The sequence below is a fragment of the Trifolium pratense genome, linkage group LG4, assembly GCF_020283565.1.
Source record: "Trifolium pratense cultivar HEN17-A07 linkage group LG4, ARS_RC_1.1, whole genome shotgun sequence".
Classification (NCBI taxonomy): domain Eukaryota; kingdom Viridiplantae; phylum Streptophyta; class Magnoliopsida; order Fabales; family Fabaceae; genus Trifolium; species Trifolium pratense.
Window position 1 is genome coordinate 12,046,843 of NC_060062.1, and position 22,034 is coordinate 12,068,876.

The 22,034-nt window shown below is 31.1% G+C and overlaps 2 protein-coding genes and 1 long non-coding RNA gene across 4 annotated transcripts; 1 reads left to right on the forward strand and 2 right to left on the reverse strand.

Moving 5' to 3' along the window:
• Positions 1 to 38: 38 nt before the first annotated feature.
• LOC123919814 (serine carboxypeptidase-like 40) lies at positions 39 to 5,848 on the reverse strand. The gene is made up of 7 exons (XM_045971819.1): positions 5,175 to 5,848; positions 3,966 to 4,073; positions 3,421 to 3,692; positions 1,579 to 1,839; positions 837 to 1,045; positions 639 to 744; positions 39 to 320 (listed from the first exon to the last, which is right to left on the reverse strand). Exons 1-7 carry the CDS (start codon positions 5,587 to 5,589, stop codon positions 162 to 164), a joined length of 1,530 nt encoding a protein of 509 aa, XP_045827775.1. The 5' UTR covers positions 5,590 to 5,848; the 3' UTR covers positions 39 to 161.
• A 1,501-nt stretch (positions 5,849 to 7,349) lies between these two features.
• LOC123919815 lies at positions 7,350 to 10,348 on the forward strand. 2 transcript variants are annotated; one of them, XR_006813323.1, is made up of 5 exons: positions 7,350 to 7,952; positions 8,562 to 8,776; positions 8,970 to 9,084; positions 9,354 to 9,422; positions 10,081 to 10,348. It is a non-coding gene; the product is annotated as an uncharacterized LOC123919815 (long non-coding RNA). The 2 variants fall into 2 exon arrangements; XR_006813322.1 differs by having other exon boundaries at positions 7,422 to 7,952; positions 8,663 to 8,776.
• A 6,646-nt stretch (positions 10,349 to 16,994) lies between these two features.
• LOC123922117 lies at positions 16,995 to 19,568 on the reverse strand. The gene is made up of 2 exons (XM_045974863.1): positions 18,746 to 19,568; positions 16,995 to 18,661 (listed from the first exon to the last, which is right to left on the reverse strand). Exons 1-2 carry the CDS (start codon positions 19,566 to 19,568, stop codon positions 16,995 to 16,997), a joined length of 2,490 nt encoding a protein of 829 aa, XP_045830819.1.
• Positions 19,569 to 22,034: the final 2,466 nt, after the last annotated feature.

The following is a 22,034-nucleotide window of genomic DNA, read 5'->3' on the forward strand; positions in this document are numbered from 1 at the left end:
ATTATAATTATCAACAAAATATAAGAAATAGAAATATGTGAGCAAGGCAAATTGGATATTGCATTAACATTTATGATTATTTATACAAGTCTGATCAATGAAAAAGATCATAACTGAGAATCTAAGAAATCCAGTTAGAACTGAATTTGCTTTCATTGAGACTAGTTTTTTAATTTAGGAGCAGGAAGAGGAGTGCCATCTAAGAAATGTTTAATCAAAGTAAGAGCTCTTGCTGGTTGGTAACTTGGCACTTGATGTCCTGCTTGTCTCACTGTAGCAAATGTTAGGCCTCCCTTGTATACTTCTGTATAGCCACCAACCTGTGTCAAAAACAAGCTTCTTATTTTTTATTTTTAATGAAAACACATTCTTATACTTATACTATAAGTAGATTTGTTAGCTTCTTTTTCCACGATTTTCGAAAAAATTATACTATGTTTTTGTTTGAAAGTATACTTCTAAGCGTAAAAAATAGTAATTTTTTTTCTTCCTTTTTTGAGAATATAGCGACTGCAGGGTGGAAAAAAAAAGCTCTAACATATTATTGTTAAAAACATAAAAAAGAAAATAACACATTTATTGTTTCATTTCAATAAAAAGGCTAGGGGTATAATATAAATAACAATTCTTTACATTACCTCTCCATAGGAAAGCCAAGGGTGCCAATTATTTTTAACAGGAAGGTTCAGCTTCTTAATTGAATACTTAGTTGAAGTAACAGGAACCCTTCCATCTGTATCACCACTGTATAAATAAATTAATGAAAATGTATTATTGTGTTGATGTTAATTTTCTTAGTCAAATATTATATAAAAAGGGGAATGAGAATATTTAACCTGAAAATCCAAACCCTTAAGCCATTATTGAGAAATTCATGTAAAAGGGGAAGGACTGTTGAAGCACTATCAACCCAGTGTCTAATGACACTACTGCAAGGACTCCATTCATATTTGAGTTTGGTGACATTAGCATGAAGTGCTTCTTGAACATCTTCTCTATTAAGATAACCATACACATAAAACTCACCACATGGATCATTCACAATCTACAAAAAAAGATAAACAAGGAAAATTAATTAATTCTATTCAAGTTCATATAAATGCATTTTCTTAAATTAACTGAAAAACTTAAATATACTTTTAGTCTCGATAAAATACACTTCTAGTCAGTTCTCAATAAAATTACATTCGTACGTACTATCATACTAACAGTGACATGTTTAATTCTTAAAATCATCTATTTGAGAGGCATTCTAATTTGTATATAAAAAAAATGAATATTATGCTATCGACTTGAGAATTAATCTTATAGCAGGTTCAAAGGGATTAAACGTGAGGATTCTTTGAAGCACTTGCCGTAGATCAACGAACCTAATTATTGAGGGTTAGAAAAAAAAAATATTACATTCATGTTTAATCTCTCATTCAGTGATTTTAAGGACTAAATATAGATTAAAATTTTTATCAAAATCACCGAATAGAGAATTAAACATGAATTTATTTATTTTTTGGTTGAAATTGAACTTGATAAAAAGTAAATAATTAACCAAAGTACTTTTTGGGAAAATTTGAGGCTTACAGTGTACTTATTGGGCTTGGATGTGAGATTTTCATTTTTGCATGTTGGGGCATAAATGTTATATAAATCAATGAATGCAAGATCCAAAGTAACTTCATCAGCAATTGCATTGCATTCACTTGTGAGATTATTATCTGATGAGAAATCACAAATGTTTTTGTTGATAGCATAAGCTGCTCTGTCTGAGATGATAGCATGACTTGCAAGATAATCATACATTCCTGTTGAGTCTGTATCATCATTGATTACTGCATTCCCTATCTGCAAAATATTAAGAAAATAAATGCACATAATATAAAACTAATAATAATTTTTTTTAATCCTTTTTATTAATTGACTAATTTATATTATTTTGCACTCACTCATTCCTAAATAATTTGTATTTTTAATGTGGAAATGGAAAAAGAAGATAGATTTGCAAATTGTTACACAAGTTAATTTTTTTTCTTTGTTTTCAAGCTTTTGAACTTTGAATTATATGTTGTTTTATAGCAAGAAAACCAATTAGCATTTTGACAACTCAATACTATTACTAGCACCTATATGGTCCACAAAGGACCAAAACCATGCTTGGGTCCATGACATAATCAGGGCGCGTCGAATAATTATATTTTCCATTTTACTCTTCCGCTACTTAAGTAATGAATATTATAAGAATAATAAATTTTTATAAATGTCATCTGCTACTTAAATAACAAACATTATAAAGGTAGAATGTTTTGAGGGATGTCCGCTACCTAAATAACGGACGAAAATAGTTTGATAATTTCGTAGTACAAATAAAAAATAGAGTAAGGAGACAAAAGTAAATCGAGTTTAATATTTTTTCCCCAAGATGTCTCATAGCTCAAACAAGGAAGAGCCCAAAGTTTGACTCATAAAAAAGGAAGTGCCCAAAGGGACCATTTATCATAACAACTCCTTTATATTTAAACACATTTTTTTCCTTTTTATTTTTTTGGTGAAATAATATTTTCTTTCTTATATACCTTTTATGTTACTATTATTTTTCTAATATTTCATGATCAATCATTCATCCCATCTCTTACTTTCTCTCTTTTATTTTATTTTTCAAAAAACTTTTTCTTTCTATTTTCTCTTATACCTCTCACACACAAATAATCCAAAAGAAGTTAATAAGCCAATCATGAGCCATAAATAAACTAAAATGTTGGACCCACCCAAAATGAAGTGGCCTGACCATGGACCAATAGAATTATGAAAACAGCCAATTTTATGCATTCTATCTCTATCATCATTGAAACAACAAGAATTTTCTCCACTTTTGAAAAAGGTTATTCAAAATGTTGGCCTTAGTAAGAGCATCTTTGAATTTATTTTTATGAAATGATAATAATATTTGAAAGATTTTACAAAATAACTCTTTTTTAAACATACAAACATTAGTAATTAGTATATTTAGTTTTTGTTAATTATATTGAAGATGTAAATCGAAATTTTGATCTCCTTACCACTTTACCACTTTACTTTATAATCATCCACTAACAATTATTATATCTCACATTTTACAGAAATAATTCGTGATATCCATAATTTTTTTTTATATAAAAATTAATTTCAAAATGTTGTTAGTATAAAAAGTTTTACATATTCAATAAACTTTCATATTTTAGACGTTAAAAGTAATTGTGATTAAAATTAAACATTCTAAATAATTTGACGATTCTAATTAATTTAAAAGTATAAAAATTTTACATTAAAATATATATGAATTACATATTTTTCTTAATTATCTTTTTGCAAATTAAAGCTTGATTATAAACTATAGTGTGTGTATATAAAATAGGGGAATAATTAATTAAGAAGGAGGAAGTGACATACCAAGATTCCTTTGAGGTTAATGATTGTCTTTGCCTTTTTGTTATGATAGAGAATGGTATGAGCAAGTTGAGGAACATAATGTCCAGCATAACTTTCTCCAGAAATATAGAAATCTCTATTTTTATATTCTGGAAATCTTTCCAACCAATTTACCAAAAATAAATAGTTGAGTGTAGCTGTTCTCTTGTCTCCATTGATATCATAATCTGATGATTTATTTGAATAAGAAAATCCTACTCCAACAGGTGACTCCAAGAACAAAACATTTGCAGCTTCAAAATCACCCAATTGACTCATTAACTAGTTAGATATATATACTTAATAATTAATATAATTTATTTTGTTATATATATTACTCCTTCTGATCCTTATTATAAAAAATAAATTAATTTTTAATTCATTAAACTATTAATCTATTTAGTCTATAATATCGACGAAATATATCACATAGTCAATAAACTTATAAAATAATTAATTTCTTATAATAATGATGAGTAAACAGTAAATAAAAATAGAATTTCATAATTTTATATATATATATGTACCATGGTTCCATGAGTATCTATTTTGGTGTAGTGTTTTGCCATCACTGTTTACTCTGAAAGGTCCCAATTCTTGCATTGCTCCATAGGCCAGAGATGAACATCCGGGACCTAAAAATTGAAAAAATAATATACTAATTAGCCACAATGATTAACATTTAATTGTAAGTTTAATTATTATTATTATTATTATTATTATCATCATCATTATTATTATTATCATTATTATTATTATTATTATTATTATTATTATTATTATTATTATTATTATTTATGTTTGTGCCCACAAGCATGATGTTGTTACCCTACCAATTAACAACCACATGGCTCCCAATTTGATAAAATATGTTGACCAAACTCATCACTATAGACTATAGTGAGCCATTTATTTATTTATTATTATACATGTGCACAATACTTTTTTGTACTAGCTAGTACTGTATTATTCATATAAACTTATGTATGGTGTACTTTATATTCACGGAAAATATTTACATTGCATTCAAGAAAAAAAATTAAATTACACTTTATAAAAAAAAATTAAAATAATATTACTTTTATTTTGACAAATTAAATTATTGTTAGCTTTTTTATTGTTGTCATACATCAATTCTTAACAATCTCAATGAATCTAACTAGAGTTCTTTGTTGATAATTAAGAGCATTAATAATTGATGTAACACCTTCATGAAAAACAATAATGTATTGACAAAGAGAGATGATAGTGAAGGAAAAGTAGAAAAGTCTATATTGGATGTATTTAGCAAGTATTATTGGCCATGTTCTTTAGGATATTTCTATGGTACATATTTATTCAGCTGTAAATGATGTTTCCCTTAAAATGTGATAAAGAAGAGACAAAGAGAGATATTTCACATGTGCATGCCCAGTGTCCACACATTTTATAAGATTTCAAATTAAATAAACCACAAAAAAGTTTTCAATTAATTTTAGGATACTTCAACATGAAGTACTTCAACAACCAACAAGATGCATTGTAAAGAAAGAAAGACTAATTAAATGCTTAAATTGTAGAAAAATATTAACATGCGTCATCAGGATACATATAATATATGATAAGAAATTTAATATAACAATGTTTTACAATTTTTTTAAAATTTAAGTTTGATTTTAAATTTTTTAGCGGTGTCCTTAAAATACATATTAGCAAGTTGTTTAAATTTAATAATAATATAAGTAATTTTTTTTTACCTCCATTGAGCCAAAGAAGAAGAGGAAGTGTTTCTTTAGATTGTTGAGCTTCAACAAAATAATAATAAAAGGCACTACCAGCAGACTTATCCAATGTGATATACCCTCCATATTGAGAGAATTTCACAAAGGGTTGTCCTGGAAGACTCTTAATCCTATCCTTCTCTTTAAGTCCTTCTTGAGAATGAACAATAGCTTCTTCATACACAATATCTTGTACCTCAAATTCACTTTTATCAATTTGTGAATTTACTCTATATTTTTCTTTGTGAAGATTGTCAAGAGCTTTAACTTGTTTGTTTCCATGAATTTCAATCACAAAGTGTGAAAAAATGAGAAAAGATATAAGAAGAGAAGAACTAATTATTTTGCTCATTGTGTATTTTTTTTGTAGTGTTTCTCGATGGAGATTCATAAGGAGAGTGAAGGTATATATTTATATATATGAAGGTGAGAATTTAAAAGTAAAAATGCGGATATTATGAGGTATATAAATCCAAAAGTAGCTAGCTGTTTTTGTGTAACTAAAATAGAGAATAATTGTAAAATGGATTATTATTTTTTGAAGTTTTTTTTTTTTGACAAATATTATTTTTTGAAGTTAGGAAACCAAGAAGGGGTGAGATTGGTTAGCCCCCCCAAAATTGATATGATAAGGATATGGACCAAATTGAACATTAAGGATTTGTTATTGGCCACCTCAATCATGTTAGGCCATGTGAAAAAATGGATTTTATTAGAAATATATATTATAGAACTATTAATGTGTGAATGTGTATTCTTCACTCTTTTGAGTCAAAAGTTTGTTCCTATTGATTTAGAGTGTTAGAATTGTAATGTGAAAATTGAGAGAATTTTAAGACTTTGTCAAATTTTTTAATAGGAGCACCATTCTTTTCATTCATTTAGAACCGTATATGAGATTTTAAATGTCCCGGGGAAAAATTAATTTAGTATTTTGATACTTTTTTATAAGTTATGAATGTCTTAGATTTTTATATTGACTTAATCCATTATCACAAAACTGATTTTTAAGGTGATGATTGACTTAACTTATATTCAGATCATCTCGCAACCGATGTGAGACACTTCTTAACACACCATCACGCCTAACATCATATCATTGAGCTTGGTGCGTGGATATAAACGGTGGGTGACCCGATAGTGCAAGTATGACAACAGGTGGCCCAACGAATCTTTGAGAGACTCTGATACCATCTTAGAATTTAGTCTAACTCAACTATACAAAATTGGCTTGTAAGGTGAGGATTGTCCTGTCTCTATTTTATAAACACATATTCAGGTCATCTCGCAAGTGACGTGAGACTTCTTAATACACCTCATCATGCACAGCATTGTTGTCTGTTGGACTTGGGGCACGTATATAAATGGTGGATGACCCGGTCAGAAATCTGATAGCAGACCACCCAACGGATCGTGGAGGAGGCTTTAATACCATCTTAGATTATTATATTAGACTTAAGTCATCCTTACAAAACTGACTTATAAGGTGAAAATTACCCTCACTTATAAACATGCATTCAAGTCATCTCGCAATGTGGAACTTCTTTAACTGTATGTGCATATGTGATCACATCACACACATGCTCAAGTTCACCACATTGGTCCAAGGCATTTAAATTCAATGGACCAATCAGGATTTAAATAACATTGCACAACTATTTTTATATATAAAAAACACTATTAAGAAAACAACTTTCAATATTAAACTGCATCATTATGTATGGTCCCCTAAGCAATATGTGATTTTGGGGAGGAGAAGCATTGTTTTCATATGCAATGTCAAAATCAATACAAAAGTGATGAATTCACAAGCGTATAGTAAGAGGTTAATTAAATTCAAGAGTGTTTGTACAAGATAATTTTAGTTTATTTCAGTTTACACTACAAGAAAAATGAGTTTTAGCTTCAAATTTTTTAGCGTCAGCCACGACACGGACGCTACTAGCGTCTCTTTTGAGTCTGATTGACAGACGCTACTGTAATTTTATTATTTTAATTTAATTTTTAAAGTTAGCGTCTGCTTTTGAAGACACCATGGAGACGCTATGAAAAAATAAATAAATAATTCATTTTATAATTTTTTTATTATTTCATTGAGTCTGCTGAGGCGGACTCTAATGATAAATTAAATAAAATAAAAAACTATTTGTTAAGAGCCAAAAATTTTCAATTCAGTTTCCCACTTTTATTTAAGTCTCACACTGCAATAATATGAATTAATTATATTTTCTTTATCAATTCCCCAAATATATGAAGTGACAAAAAAAAAATCCAAGACACAAAAATGGAAATTGAGATCTATTCCTAATCCCTCCGCCGTCGAAGAAGCATTTGGCGCAACTCTCCTTCAAACTCTCGTTGCCGTCGAAGAACAACTCTCCTTCAATCTCTTGTCGTGCATCTCTCCTCTCCGTTGCCGTTGAAAAAAACTAAACTGAAACCCTAAAATTGTGCCTCTCTTCCTTCTCCCAGCGACTCAATCTTCTTCTTCTTCTCTGCCGGGAGTCTATTTGCCACTTTCGTCTATTCACCGGTCACAATCTTTATTCTATTTTAGTAACTATTAAATTCCTCATCCTCTTTCAGGAAACCACCTACCGCCACCCACCGTCGAGCACCACCCGCCATAAAGAAATGTCGTGACGTGATATGACGGAGACCGAATTTGTGGTAGCACTAGGTTCATAGGTCTTTGGTTCTGGGACTCTGTTCCCCTCTTTCTCCGTTTCAACTCTTTTCGGATATCTTTCACAGGTCAGATTCGTGGTAGGCTCTTGTTTCGAAATTAGAAATTAGGTTTGGTAGTTATATGTTTCTGAATCTGATTTTAAGGAATAGGGTTCCAAAGTGACAGTTTTTATATTTACTTGTTAGTAGGGATCTTAAAAATTATTGAATCTGAAATTGGGAAGTTGAGAAATTAATGTTTTGCATGATTCTAAATATCTGGGTTTAGACTCAGCTATTTCTAGATTTTTTTTTTGCCTAATCAATTGATTCAATTTGCATTCTAGTATTTATTTAAAGAGCAAATAAAACATGAGAGGCTAGTATTTATTTTTTGTTAATTTGATGCTAGCTGATGTGAACTATTTTGTTAGTTGATGTGAACTTTGAATCTAATGTTTATATTATGATTATGATATTGTTTGATCGTGTTTTAAGTTTTCACCATGTTGAGGTTTAATTTGATGCATATGTTCTCATTTGATTTAGATTGTCTTCAAAGAAAGAATTAAATAAATGCTATAAAATCCATTGGATATCTTCTCATTGTACTTCTAGCTTAACAATTTATGCCTTTCCTATATATCATCTCCTTTTCTTTATCCTTTTCTGATTGATATTTGAAATCCTTTTTAGTCCTAGCTTCCTTGTCATAATTTGAGGGAGTTAATCAGGGTTGGTCCTATTTGTTCAAATGTTTATCTATAATTCAAAGCAAAACAACAATGCCTTTCCAGAATGCTGGTTTTAGGTGCAGACGGAATCCTGGTGTTTTTAAAGTCATTATTTCAAAACAACAATGCCTATTATGATTACTCCTACAACCTTGCAGAAGTTGGCTTACCCTGAAGGTATAGTACGATCAAACTCATTGGTATATGTTACATTAAGATATTGCCACTGCATCCAATGTTTTGCTACGTTGTTATTATGAACATTTTGTTAATAGAGAAGCACTTTATTCTTTATGTATGACATTGAAGTTTACTTTTAGTACAAGATAAAAACTTGTAAATTATGACAATGCATGCCATTTTTGTGCAGAAGAATATGCCACTGCTAGAGCAGCATCAACAGCTGACGCCATCATGGTTTGATTTGCATCAAATATCTTGTGTGACCTCATCTCTCTCGCTTTCCGTCTTTTCTAATGAACACAGTAAGCCTCTCTTCCTCTCTCTTAAGCATAAATAGAATCTGAACCATTGTAATTTGTCTCTGTATTTTTTTACTTTAATTTATTTATGTGTATTTGTTGTGTTTCTGAAATCCATTGTTTTAGTTATGCCTTGTAAATGTGTTTATTTGCATGTCCTTGTTGCTGATTATTGTAATAGTAATAATTTAGGAATCGTTTATCTCTAGTTTATCTAGTGTTGCTTGTGTTGATTGCTTTCAGATTTTCATTAATGTGCCATGGTATTTCAGCATGTTGTATTCAGTGTTCAGCTCATTTGTGATCTCTATGGAAGGAAATGCTTCAGAAACACTTTACAAGTAAGTTTAATACATGATATTTATGTTATGCTCTGTAAAGATACAATTTAAAAAACAAAATATGTGTGATTGTTCATATCAACTCTTGTTTATAAAAGGCATTCAAAATGGCTCTGAAATTTTGATATGGTAAACAAGTAACCTTGTTATGCATCGGGATGAAAAGTCCCATAATATATAATGATTGTCCATGGTATGGAGCTTCTTGTTGAGTCTTGGTTGTATGTTTTCCAAATGGTAAGCATCAAATTTTTCTTATAATGCAATATAACTACAACATGATTGATCTATTTGTACTCTTAAAGCCAATGTAAAATTTGAAATTTCCTGCTTTACTTACCCAATGTGGCTCTGTAATTTCTGTTAATGGACCATTACATCACACCCTATAATAATCAATATATTGAAGCCTACATTACTACTAGGCAGAATTATAGATAGTATCATGTAACTTTGTCAAAATTTGATGGTGAAGACGATTCTTTGATCTTCTCTTTATATATAGTTTGTATCTACCTTTGTTCTGTCCGGCCTATATCATGAACTGTTGTATTTCATTGAGAATCACTTTGGCTGTATTTCCGTTGAGTTTGAAATTTGTTTTTACTCTTTGAATTGCCTCATTATTAATTTAGCCACTTTTGTGTATAATTTGCAGGTTGTTAATGATGATATGGAAGTGCAACTTGTAAAAGGGATGCTTCGTAAGTTTTCCAGACATGTAGTAATCAACACTATGCAAACGCCGTCGTCACGAGAGAATTTATGTTTGCCACAATTTTGTCTTACAAATTATGTTTGGTTTTGATAGTTTTATGGTGTAGACTTTACTTTCGATTTGTTAGACATATACTTGGTTTTTTTTTCTTAGTGTTGTTGTATGACATAATGGTTGTCACTTTTAAGATTCTCAAAATTCAGTTTCACACTACGTTTAATTTGTGGGTTGAGATATTGTGTTTGTCACTTTGTATATATATGACTATGACTATTGTTTTATGGATCTTTGTGGTGGGAGAGAATTTTACTAAAAAATATATTTTTTTTTTTAATAATAAAATAGCGTCCGCCAAACAGACTCTATAGGCAACATTGAATAAAACCAAACCATAAGTATAGCGTCACACAAAAATGGATGCTACTAGCGTCTGCTGCATACTATGATTGTAGCTTCGGCTTAGCGTCTCCTCAGACGGATGCCAAATAGCGTCTACTGGACGCAACTGTCTTGCTTCGGGCATTTAAGCGTCTATTGTGTGATGGACGCTAAGCTGACGCTAAATACCTTGTAGCGTCCGTTTTTGGCCATTTAGCGTCTCATTTTGGCCGACGCTCCAAAGCAGTTTTCTAGTAGTGTTAACAGGAGATTTTAAACTCGAATCCAACTCTAAAAATACAATGTTATTAAAAAAAATACAAAAAGTTTTGCCGTGTATATATGATCCTATCCGACTTAAAAAATTAGTCTATGTGCAGTTGTTAGCGGAGAATATTCAATGTACAATTAAAAATTAGTATGAAAAATTAATAAATAATTGTGAAACTTTTTTCAGTATCTAATGATATCTACTCACTTTCATAATCACTTTACTAGTATCTATTAAATTCAGGATTAGTTTAATCATGGAGGTCATAAAAAAGGATTATTTTAATCATTATGTTAATTTTTTTACTTTTAATTACTGTATATCATTTAAAAAATGTTGCTTTTTTAACACTTTTTTGCTGTAAATAATTGTCCAAATTATGGATACAACAAAGAGTGAAAAGGGAAATGAAGCTGCTGAATGAAAGGAAGAAAGGAAGATTCACAATTTGCTTATGCACATGTGAAGTGAGCCCCATCACTCCATCAGGGCTTCAATAAATAAATAAAAAATCAACATTTATCTTTTCAATTATGATATGTCTCATTTGTTCAAAAAATAATTTATGTTGTTTTTACGAGTTACCGGCTATCTTACATGTATAAATTTTTCATCGTTAACGATGATGTCTAGTTTTTATTGGGGAAATTTTGTGAAATATATAAGGTGATTATCCCTTCTTATCCACCAATTTTTTTCCCATGTAGACGAGTCAATTATCGAATCACTAACCACCACCTATTTAAATGGTCCAAAATCTTTATCATATATGAACCAATTTATTGTTGATATTATTTACTCTTGTTTCCTCTCCAAAAACTACTATTACATTTTGCCGATGTAAATTGGTCCAATTGTTGATCAAACTTGTAATCCACAGTGTCAATGTGAGGTTGTTTTGCAGATAATATACAAGTTCTTCAATCAGTATCCTCCAATTCATGAAATTTTTCCTAACCCTAATGAGTTCTTAGAGGCCGAAATCCAATTCGTCTAATCTTTTTTCTTCAAAAAAATAATCACTTTTTTCTATTTAAAACGGGATAATGCCAAATTATTAAAATTAGATGAGTAATGTTAGCAATACACTCTTATTTTTTATTTTATTGAAGCAACACACTCTTTCTAAAACACTACTCATGATATTTTAACTAATCAAAGAGAGTGTGTGAAAAAGTGGAGAAAAATATTATCTACAGTCAATGATCATCATGTGAAATTTGGGCCCTTGGAATGAAAATTAAAAAAAAAAAAAAAGAAAAAAAACAGAGATGTAGAATGTTAAGGGTGGATATATCCACCGCTCCCTCTCCAATCAAATTTTTACGGGAGAAAATATTCTTCTAAAAAAGTGTGTTAGAGAGTGTATCACTAAACTTCTAGAATTAGATATCAAAGTATTTCACCAAAAACATAGATATAATTTGAATGGAGGAAATGCATAACATTTAGCAATGTTTCACCAAAATTAAATAAATTGGTATTTGCCTTTGTATTTGAAAATAACGTAACGTAATATTTAGTTTTTTTTTTGAACCAAACAAACTTAATTCATATCATTAACTAATAAATATTCAATATATAAGGGAATAATCTCAAATCTCGGGAAACTAGCCCAAACATTGGCAGCCCTAGCAAGAGTATGAGCAACCAAATTCGCTTGTCTCCTAACAAACTTAACCTCAAAATTTACAGAAAAAGATGACATAAGAAGAATAATGTCGTTAACAATTAAACTAAATTCTGAATTGCCCCGTTTGCTCGAATGGATGGCGTCAACCAACAACTTTGAGTCACTTTCAAATTGGACTCGCTCAAATCCACGACGGATAGCCTCTTTCATAGCATGTAATAGTGTCAATGCTTCGTCTTCCACGATGGAATAAACTTGGCGTAACGTAATACTTTAGTTAGGGTATGGTTGAATGAGAAATTTTGGAGGGCAAGTTCAAAGGGAAGCTATCAAGGGCTATAAATTTTTTACAGAAAAAAAAAATTAAATATGATCGAAATATTATATTATATTACGTTATTTTTTTTTTTTAAGTTCTCAAATATATCATACATTTTTAAATTCTCATATATAAATTCTTCCTAATAATATTGGGGACCCTTTTTTCCAAAATAGATATCTAGCTAGCTTAAGAAGATTCGTTTTATAAACATCATGAATGGAATGAAATGGAATTAACCGGCTGGTAAGTGATTCCTTTCAATGAATTAATTTCCTTTGTAAGCTTCTCAAATTATATTAACAAAAATTAAAAACAAACAAAAATGTGTAAATATTCTTTAGCTCGCCTATGTTACATGAAAATGACTGTATATCATACATTTGTTGTTTGTTTTCCAACATCCAACAGAAAATGCTTCATCATAAGATGCAGCTGCTTAGCTGTGCATTGTTTTTATTTGAAAAATGGTAAACTGTACGAATTATTTGACACGAAAAGAAGGAATAGCAGATGTCTTAACTTTATTGGTTGGACTTCTTAATTATTTACTCACTCTCATGTTTGGTGCTCTTTAGAGCGAAATAATAATATTCTTACAAAATTCTCCATATTTGTGTTTGTTTATATTTAGATTAGATTAGATGTATTTTCCCAACTCGTTTTAGGTTCGATGTTGGGATTTTGGTTGCGAGTCCTTAATTAAGTAGTTCTGTTGGCCGAGTTAGAAGGTTGAGGGTGGTGTTGTTGATGGCGGCGCTGCCGGTGGTTCAGTTTTGGCCGAGTTTATGGGTATCGGTGTGGTAGTGTTCTGGCTTTGTTTGTTTTAGGTTTGGATGGGTTGGTTTGGCTGTGGACAGTGGTACATCGGTGTTTTTGGTGGCTATGTTCTGGTGCAACGCTTGTAGCTTTGGGTTGATGGTTTTGTTTGGATTTTGTGCAGGTGGTTTTTCGGCTGCGCATTGGTTTGGTTTTTGTGGCTGGGTCAGTAGGTACTAGGTGGTGGGTTTTGGATTCTTGGTGTTGGAGTAGGTTGCTTTGGCGGTTCATAGCTTTGAGTGGGTTTTGTTTGTTCCGGCGGTGTTTAGGTGTCATGTTTGCAGTGGTGGGTGTGTTTTACTCCGATATGACGTTGGTGGCTGGTTTGTTGCAGTTCAAGAATATTTTTCTCTCCGTCAAAACTCTGTCATTGCTTTCTTTCCCGAGTCTTTGCCTGCAACCACGCAAGATCGCAAATGTAGACATTTTGCTTATACCAGAGGTTTCCGAAGGTCTTCACCGAACTAGATGCATTGGTGGGTTGCAGTTTTCTCAGATCTGTGTGGAGTTTGTTTAGTTTCGGTGTTTTCTTTTAGTTTGGAAGGACCGGTTCGACAATGGTTTTCGGCGGGAGATGTTTATATTATACTTCACTTCAGTTTCAATGTCCTATTCTGATTTTAGGTTGTATTGTATGGGGAGGATAAAGATGGTTGTTTGTTATATTTTCATCACCAGAGTTTGTTCTTTGTTTGATCCGACAAACTTTTTGTTTATGTGATTTGTTTATTAATAAAATTTAGTCGATTAAAAAAAAATTGTATCTTCGTAATTCATCATATCTTTGTTTTGTTTCATTTTAAAAATAATTTCAAATAGAAATAGAACCATACAATGAAAATTCTTTTGAATATAAATCATTCTAATTAATTGTTTTTCATATTTCACATGTTAAATCAACTTTTTATTTTATATTCATATAGTTTTTTATTTTGTCAAATAATCTAGTGGCTAGAAAAATTTTCCTTAACGTGGATTAGTGGTCGCGAACACATACAATTTACTCTTATTAGTTGACGAATAAATTCCTCAAATTATCAAAGAATAAATCACAAAAATCTATTGAAATGAGTATTGGGCCTAACTCAACCTTACAAAACCGGCTTGTAAGGTGAGGATTGCCTCTAGTATATAAACACTTAGTCAGATCATCTCTCAATCGATGTGGACTCTTAACAAAATCCTTATATTTGTGAATCTTCAAAAGTACCCTATCGCTATCAATTGGCACATTGGACAATGGGCATTTTGGAAGGTTCCCTGCGCTACTGATTTAAGAAATATTCCATGAGACTAACAGTCTAGCATCCCTACCCAATATTTATTAATGATATAAAGTTATCAATAATTATATTTTTATAGGAAAAAATGTTAACAAATACTCTAAAAACACTAAAAGGTGATTTTTTTTCAATATATATATATTCTTTAATTAGTTAGGAACTAAACTCATCCGAAAAATAGAAACTCAAGTGTTAACGATGCTAGCTTAATTTGGATCGTAATTTTAATGGTAAATATGAAAATACAAATTCATATATATGACTTTTACCACATTGGATCCAAAAAAATTTATATGACATATATATAAAATGTGATTTCTTTCTTTCAATCAAATTTATTTTATACACATGAACTAAAAATTGAACCTACTTAAAAGATTCAAGACTTTTACCACATTGACCAATTCATTATTGTTTCGTTTAGTTTATTACAACAACCCTAAATTAAACTGTTTCCTTTATTACATATTGTAAATTCACATGTGTTGTACTTCTCAAAATTGGAAAGGCCGTTTATGTTGATTCATAGAGTACAGGGTGGAGTGTTGACTATATTGAGCATGAATCACGGGTCTCTCCTCTCCTAAGCAAGGGTAGATAGGGAATAGGAGGGACCCAAGTTACTGTTGTTTAGTAAGCTTGAGTAATTGTTAATTTTTGAAGACCTTAGCGTCAATTTCTGGCATTAGAATATGCCAAAGAGAATATCATAGGCAGGCAATGGGAAGGAAGGAAGGGATGAGACGCAATTAATTTCGAAGATAACTTCCACCTCTTCGACGATGTTAAAGTAAACTATGTATGTGAGTTTAACTTAATTGGTATGAATATTATATGTATATATATATGTAGGAGTTAAAGTTCGAATTTCAGACACTTTATTTATTTAACTTAATGGTAGAATTTTTAGTTGTGAAGCTACTTAACAAAAATAACCATGTTACATATTCATTAATGAGTTAAATGAAGATTAAACAAACCATGTACTAATTGTTTTCTTTAAAAATATGTTTTAGTAGAGATTGTAGTAAGATGAATGTTAGGAACATTATTCTTTAATTAGTTGAAATTAATGTAAACCACTATTTTGGCCTTGAATATGTAATTCATTGTCTCATTAATCCTTTAATGTATAAAAATTGCAAACAAATTTACAAATGTCTCTGTTATTTTGATTCTTGACTATATTTAAGTAGTCAATTTAATCCTCAAATGTATTTTTTGTTAGTCAATTGAGTTCATAAGTTTAACATCAAATGAGATATTGAAGATGTATTTACGATTTCAGTATATTAAAAAATAATGTTACATTAATTAAGTTACACTTTTAGTGACCAAAATTGTGGTTTGCTCATTTAGAAATATGTTCCATGTAAAGTGGTGAAACTCACATGAGTTTGACCTAATTAGAGAATCAATATTAGAGAATGTTCATAAGAAAAGTGTTGTTAGTATTCCTCTAATAATCGTGCTAAATGTATAATTCCTTTTTAATTAGTTATAATAATTTACTACTACTCTTGTAAAAAAATAAAATAAATAATTTACTACTACTTTATATTGATATACTAAAGTCACTCGCTACACCACTTTATCAATACTCTTTCATTTACTAAGGCACAACTAATACATCACTTTCAATAATATAAATTATCAATGCTAAGCTGAGAAATAAGATAAAATATGAATTTATATTATTGAAGATTTTAAGTTACTCAAAAAGCGTAGAACAAATTTAAAGTATTTTTCAGCTATGTGATTTAATTAGTCAAAAAAAAAAAAAAAACTATGTTGTTTAATTATTTGGTGATCAATTTTAATCTTCTTCGGACTTGAGTTCTGAATGATAGATTGTAGTAGGTTGTTGGTTTATGACTGGCGGTTGTTGTATCTCCTTGTGATAGGGGATGGTACTTGTACTAGTGTTTTTACCCGTGCTTGCACGGATTAAATAACATTTACCGATAACCAATATAAATTTAAGAAGTAAACAATATGAAGATCCCATAAAATAATTATGGTACATATACAATAACCAAATATACGGTAACCAACATCAAAATTAAGAACTTAATAAAATAAAACAATAACAATAATATTATTAAGAATAATTATATAATTCAAAAAAACAAAGTAGTAAACAGCAATAAGTTATATATATATCCTTTGAAAAACTTCAGGATAAACAACATTAACAGTTGTAGTTTTCGATGCTCCATTATCATCTGTCACTAAAATTTTTAAACCCTTTCGAGTTTTAACTCGAGAAATGGCAACATATAACTGGCCATGGGTAAAAACAGGTCTCGGAAGATATAACCCAACATTTCCCAAAGTTTGGCCCTGACTTTTATTAATGGTCATTGCAAAGCAAACACACATGGGAAACTGACGTCTCTGAAAAGCAATTGTAACGTTGGCATCTGAAGGAACTAAATTCATCCGATTAAGATAAACTTTTTCCCCAATATTTGTTCCAGTCACAATTTCTGCGCCAATAGCACTTTTTCCCAAATAAAAAACAGTAAGTCGTGTACCATTGCAAAGACCTGACGACACGTCTATATTTCGCAACAACATAACAGGAACACCAACTTTCAAAATAAGCCTATGATTGGGTAATCCAGAGCATTTGATTTCATTTAGAAATTCTGTTGTAATCCATCTCTGATCAATACCAACATCTTTATCTTGTTTGCAAAGAGAATCACAACTAAGATATTCATGAGATTCACCGGGTATTAAAGATAATACATAATCATTGAGCTTTTCGACAACCTCCAACGTCGGAGCAAGAATAGCACGGTCTTCAAAAAAGTGAGGAACAAACATGTTTTGAAGTAAGTCAGGATAAATAGCATCAACAATATCACCAATTGGATTGGTCACACTATTAATTAAAAGATCAGAAGGAATTTCAATAATTGACTCTCCATCTTCAACTTCACCAATTTTCCCGTCACCAACATCAAGTATCCACTTTGCAAAATCTGCGAGTTGTTCATTTTCAACTGGATCATTTGAATACTGCAATCTCATATTTTTTGTTAGTTGCAATACTTGACATTTACGCCATAAATAAGAGGAATTAATAGTAGCATAGACAATGTCAGCTCGAGATCCTTTAGGAATGACAGGTAAAATTTGTCTAAAATCTCCACCAAAAACAACAGTTTTCCCACCAAATGGTAACTCTCCATTATTCTCATCAACAACACGCATGACATCTTTCAAAGTACGATCAAAAGCTTCGAAAGCCCACTTGTTGATCATTGGCGCCTCGTCCCATATAATTAAACTTGTCATCATCAAAAGTTCTGCTTTTTTGCTTTCCAACTCTATTTTACAACACGATTCTTTTGAAAGCACCAAAGGAATAGCAAACTGAGAATGGGCAGTCCTACCACCAGGAAGAAGAATCGAGGCAATTCCACTAGAAGCAACATTGAGAACTATCTTGCCTTCTGAGCGTATACGAAAAGATAGAGTTTTCCATAAGTAGGTTTTTCCAGTTCCTCCGTACCCATCAACAAAAAACATTGATCCTTTTCCATTGTCAACTGCACCAACAATTTTTTGGTAGGCAGACAACTGTTCGTAATTTAAGTTACCCAGATGTTCATCATGAATCAACTTCATTTCATCACAGTTGTACTTGAACTCATTTTCTATCAAGATATTATTGAACATGCCAATATTTGGAATGAGGAGCTGCGGCATGCACTTATAATCATCAAGCGATTTACCATTCTCTCGAAGCAAAATGTCAATTTCATACAAACAAAGCTGTTTTAATTCTTCAGATGATAAAATCAGATCTGAAATTTTTAAAAATTAGTATATATTTATGAAACATATATTAGAAGGGAAAAAGTATGAAAAAATCTGATAAACTGGTTTACCTGGAGAGTTCAAAATCCTGTGTCTGTTATATTGAATTCCATCACATAAAGTTTCACACAATTGTTCCCAAACATTTAACGGATCACCCATTGAATTTGACATCAGCAAGTTAGCAAACATTTGACGAATAGAGAAACCCGAGCCAAGAATTGCAACTTCAATAATGCCATCGATGAACTCACGATCATCATCCAACAATCTCAACTCAACACATGCCTCACGATAAGTGTCATAAGTATGTCCTCTAACAGTTCTGATATCCTCAAAACTTGTGCACCCCATTTGAACATTAAGTAGCAACCTCATGTAATACAACTCACGATTTCCAGGAGGAATAAAAGTCAACCGGCCAACTGACCTACCTCGTTTACGCGGTTTCCAAAATCTTCCATCATGATCATAAGTAAACAACGATGGAAACTGCGTGTACGTTAAATGACGACCTTCTACATATTGTTTATTTGCATCCATCCAAGCTAAAAACATTGTGCCCATTCGGTTGTTGTAGTTTAAAACTGAGCTTAACTTAGCGTTATCCTTGAAAACAATCCTTTGCTTACCAAGTAGATGAAAAGTTAACCTAATAACCGCAGGCCATCGATTATGGATTTTGAAAGCAAGTATTCGCCATATAGATTCACAAGGAGATAGATAACGACAGTCATAATCTTCTTCGGACTTGAGTTCTGAATGATAGATTGTAGTAGGTTGTTGGTTTATGACTGGCGGTTGTTGTATCTCCTTGTGATAGGGGATGGTACTTGTATACACTATGAAGATTAAGCGCCGAAAATGAGATGTATTTTGGGTAAGATAATACATGCATGACCTAGCTCATAAGAAAGATTTATAAAGGAAGATAATTAAAGTTTAGGAAACCTAGAACCCTCTCTTGGACACCCTATTTTATGGTGTTAGCTTATGGCTAGGCGGCAAAATCTGACGGCTCACATATCCCAACAAGTGGTAATCGTGTGTAGTTTAGGGCATGTTCATAGTATGATCTGCCCACCTAAGTGTGATTCAGATGATCTGATCCAGCTCACAAATGAGCCTTGACCTAGTTAAGAACAATATTTTTTTTTTGCTCATATTACAACTGAAATTTTAGACATACAATATAACTTATACATTTGATTTATGCATTATACTTTATGTCGATCATCCCAAATTTTTTAGTCAAGCTTCACCGCTCAACAGAACAAACCGAACTTAAAAGAAGTTCTTTTTTTAGGAAAAAGAAAAATTTAATAGAAACTAAATTTAGTAGAAAATTATTCAGAGATAAAAATAAAATACTTAACTCATGGTCAAGGGATAATACTATTAGGCATGTCTTTCTGCTCAATTGTATCCCTTATCACTCAACATAGTTGTGGGCCTCCTTGTTCAACCTCTATACAACATTTGAAGATTTATCTTTTGACCTTCTCAAGACTCTTTTTTCTCCCTTAAAAAGACTTTTTAACTATTCTTAAAAAAAAGTTCGAAATGTATTTTCTGAATTTTTTTTGCCGTTGAAAATAATATTTTACACTACAAAAAGTTTGAAAAATATTTTGCAAACTTTTTATGTATGAGCAAATTTGAAATTTCAAGAAGATAAAAGAAACGTGGAGGGAGAAGAGAATTTACACAACATTTTAACTTTTCAACGATATAGGCTGCCCTGAGATTTCTGAATCTTTAAAGGGCTCATTCATTTTTTCCATTTATTTGTAGTTCAACACCCCCCCCCCCCCCCCCCCCCCCCTATTTCTATTACACGAGCTTTCCTTTGTATGTACAACACTAAATGAAGTAAGAATTATTTGCTTAAAAAGACATGTTATTAAATTCTTATTTTTTTTATAAAAAAATTATTAATCTATCATAATAATTTTTAGTTTACATTTCTTTTTCAATTGATAATAAAGTCAATACATTTAATATTTGTTGAGATATTATTATTCCAAGCTAATATTTTTTAATTTTAGTTCCAATACACAAATATTTAAAGGTTATAGTTGCTTAAATTCAATGAAAAGTTGTTGTCTCATTTTTATAAGTTTTTTTCTCAAACCTCCATATTTTTCTCTGATCCATTTTTCCTAATGTGTACTAATGAGCTTATAACTTTTGAGAGACATTTTTTCTTTTATAATTTTTTTATTTTACTGTGATAGAGTTTGAATTGGTTTTACTATAAACAATAAAGTTTGTAGATATATTTATTATCTTTAAAATAATATAAGGAATATCTTATTTGGAGAAACATAACTCAAAATATGATTTTTATTTGAGCATGATTAAACATAGTGTAGCACTGCATTTACCTACGTAAGTGTAAGTTCTCACATCGATTTAACCACTCACAATTGAAACCCAATAATTTCACCCTAGCTATAAGTGGATCAACTCTCGCGCCCCTCATCAAGTTGAACCACGACTCTTACACAACTTGTTGGGGAGTTCGGAGGAACATCATGATATGAAATTTAACCACTTACATTTAAAACCGAACAAAATATGTCTGTGGCGAGCTTTAGGGTGTGTCATTAGATCTTCAAGAGGCTAGACAAAGAGAGCTTCATGAAAGTGATGCTTAGTATTGATTCTAACTTCTAAGAGTGTGGTTGGCTATTTGAATAACAATTGTAAGGGAAGTGTTGCAGGCATGAGGATTTTGCAAGATTCTCTTGGAGTTTGATTGAGAGGTTAAGATCAGTAACTTGTATTGTGAATCTAGTTATTCTATTGTTAAAATAGAATGAAGGGTGTAATTGTGGGACTGATTTGATTTTATGCGAACTGATGCCTGCTCAATTTAAATTATTATTGTTAGTAGAGGACCAAAATTGCATTTAAATTTAAAATAACGAATCGGTGTTGTGCATCATTATTTCCCAAATATTAACATTTGTGATGTATTATTTTGTTTTAAATTATATTAGTCCTTTTGTACAATAAAAAATATGATATAATTGTAGTATTTTCAAAGACATTTTTTCTATGAGTCATTGGCTCGGGGCATTTTCTCTACCCCTTATTTACCCTCTGACAGGTGCACCTTGTGTTCTTCAACCGACAACCATTTTATCGGCTAACCTAGCCTCCTCCGTTCCTCGGGACCAACAAGAGGTAGTACAGAAATATTCACCTGTTGTCCATCGACTACGCCTTTCGGCTTGATCTTAGGCCCTGATTCACCCTCTATGGACGAACCTAGCGGAGGAACCCTTAGGTTTTCGGGGCATGAGTGTGATCCTAATTCCCATCCTAAAACTCCTCCGAAGAATTTTCTCCCTC